We start from the raw sequence: 1084 nt of genomic DNA, 5'->3' as shown, positions 1-1084 counted from the left end.
AGCGGGACACGAGGACGATGTACGCGATGAAGTACATGAACAAGCAGAAGTGCATCGAGAGGGACGAGGTGCGGAACGTCTTCCGGGAGCTTCAGATCATGCAGGGCCTGGACCATCCCTTCTTGGTCAATCTGTGGTGAGCAGTGTGACCCTGGGGGGGCGTGGTGCCAGAGAGCTCCGTCCGATGGAGTAACGGGCACACGTGGCTTCGAGGGACGTGATTGTTAAATTACAATGAGGCAGGGTGGGCGTGCTCTGAGCTCAGAGGACCTTAATATATCGAGTCGGGTGTCTGATGTCATCTTTACAGCATATCTTTTCTGTGCCTCTTAAATGAACTTTGTGTTTCAATGGTTACCCTCAACTTCATCCATTCATTCATCCATTCAAGCAAACAGGCATTAAACCTGCCCTTGGACCTGGGCCAGGGGGACCATCCCTGCAGATTGACAGAGAGATGGGTCCTTGGCCTCAAGGACCTTGAAGTCTTGTGTAGAGAAAGTGCTTCTCACTTGACTCCCACTGGTGACACCTGCTGGGGAACAGCCGTGGCCGTGGGCCGTGGTGTCAGCCCTGACCCATAGCAACACTACAGACAACAGAAGGAAACACCACCGGGCCCTGCGCCAGCCTCACAAACATTGTGCTGTTGCAGCCCATGGTTGCAGCCACCATGTCCATCCACCTCCTCAAGGTGTGCCTTTGCTTCACGGACCCTCACGAAGCACGGTGTTTTCTTCTGGGGTCTGGTCCCTCCAGAAGACACATCCAAAATGCCTAAGATGAAGTCTGACCATTCTCACATCTAAGGAGTGTTCTGGCTATAATTCTATAATGTTTTAGAGCTGCGTGAGGCTGATGGGAACATTGTGCACAAAGCGCACAGTGTAGGCTTCCCAGACAGCCCTTCTCCCATCTCCTACTGCGAGCCTCCTGTGTTCCTGTGCTGCACGTGTGCCCATTGCTGGCGCAAGGTGTATACATTGTTACTCACTCAAGTCTCTCGTTTACACCAGCGTTCAACTCTCGCCTGTACAGACTTGTGGTTATCGCAGGTTATCAATGCCCACTCCTGAGCAACTTC

General features: G+C 52.8%; 1 protein-coding gene across 1 annotated transcript in view; it reads left to right on the top strand.

Moving 5' to 3' along the window:
• Window positions 1-2: 2 nt before the first annotated feature.
• Window positions 3-1084, top strand: part of STK32B (serine/threonine kinase 32B) — a 223911-nt gene continuing 222829 nt past the window's right edge. The window contains exon 1 of the mRNA XM_004715131.2: window positions 3-136. Coding sequence (XP_004715188.1) covers window positions 18-136 — 119 coding nt within the window. The 5' untranslated portion in view covers window positions 3-17. The remainder of the gene's footprint in view (window positions 137-1084) is intronic.

This window comes from Echinops telfairi, unplaced genomic scaffold, assembly GCF_000313985.2.
Source record: "Echinops telfairi isolate 266 unplaced genomic scaffold, ASM31398v2 ScPeMD7_28;HRSCAF=97, whole genome shotgun sequence".
In the NCBI taxonomy this organism is placed as follows: domain Eukaryota; kingdom Metazoa; phylum Chordata; class Mammalia; order Afrosoricida; family Tenrecidae; genus Echinops; species Echinops telfairi.
This window is presented reverse-complemented; position numbering and strand designations above follow the sequence as displayed.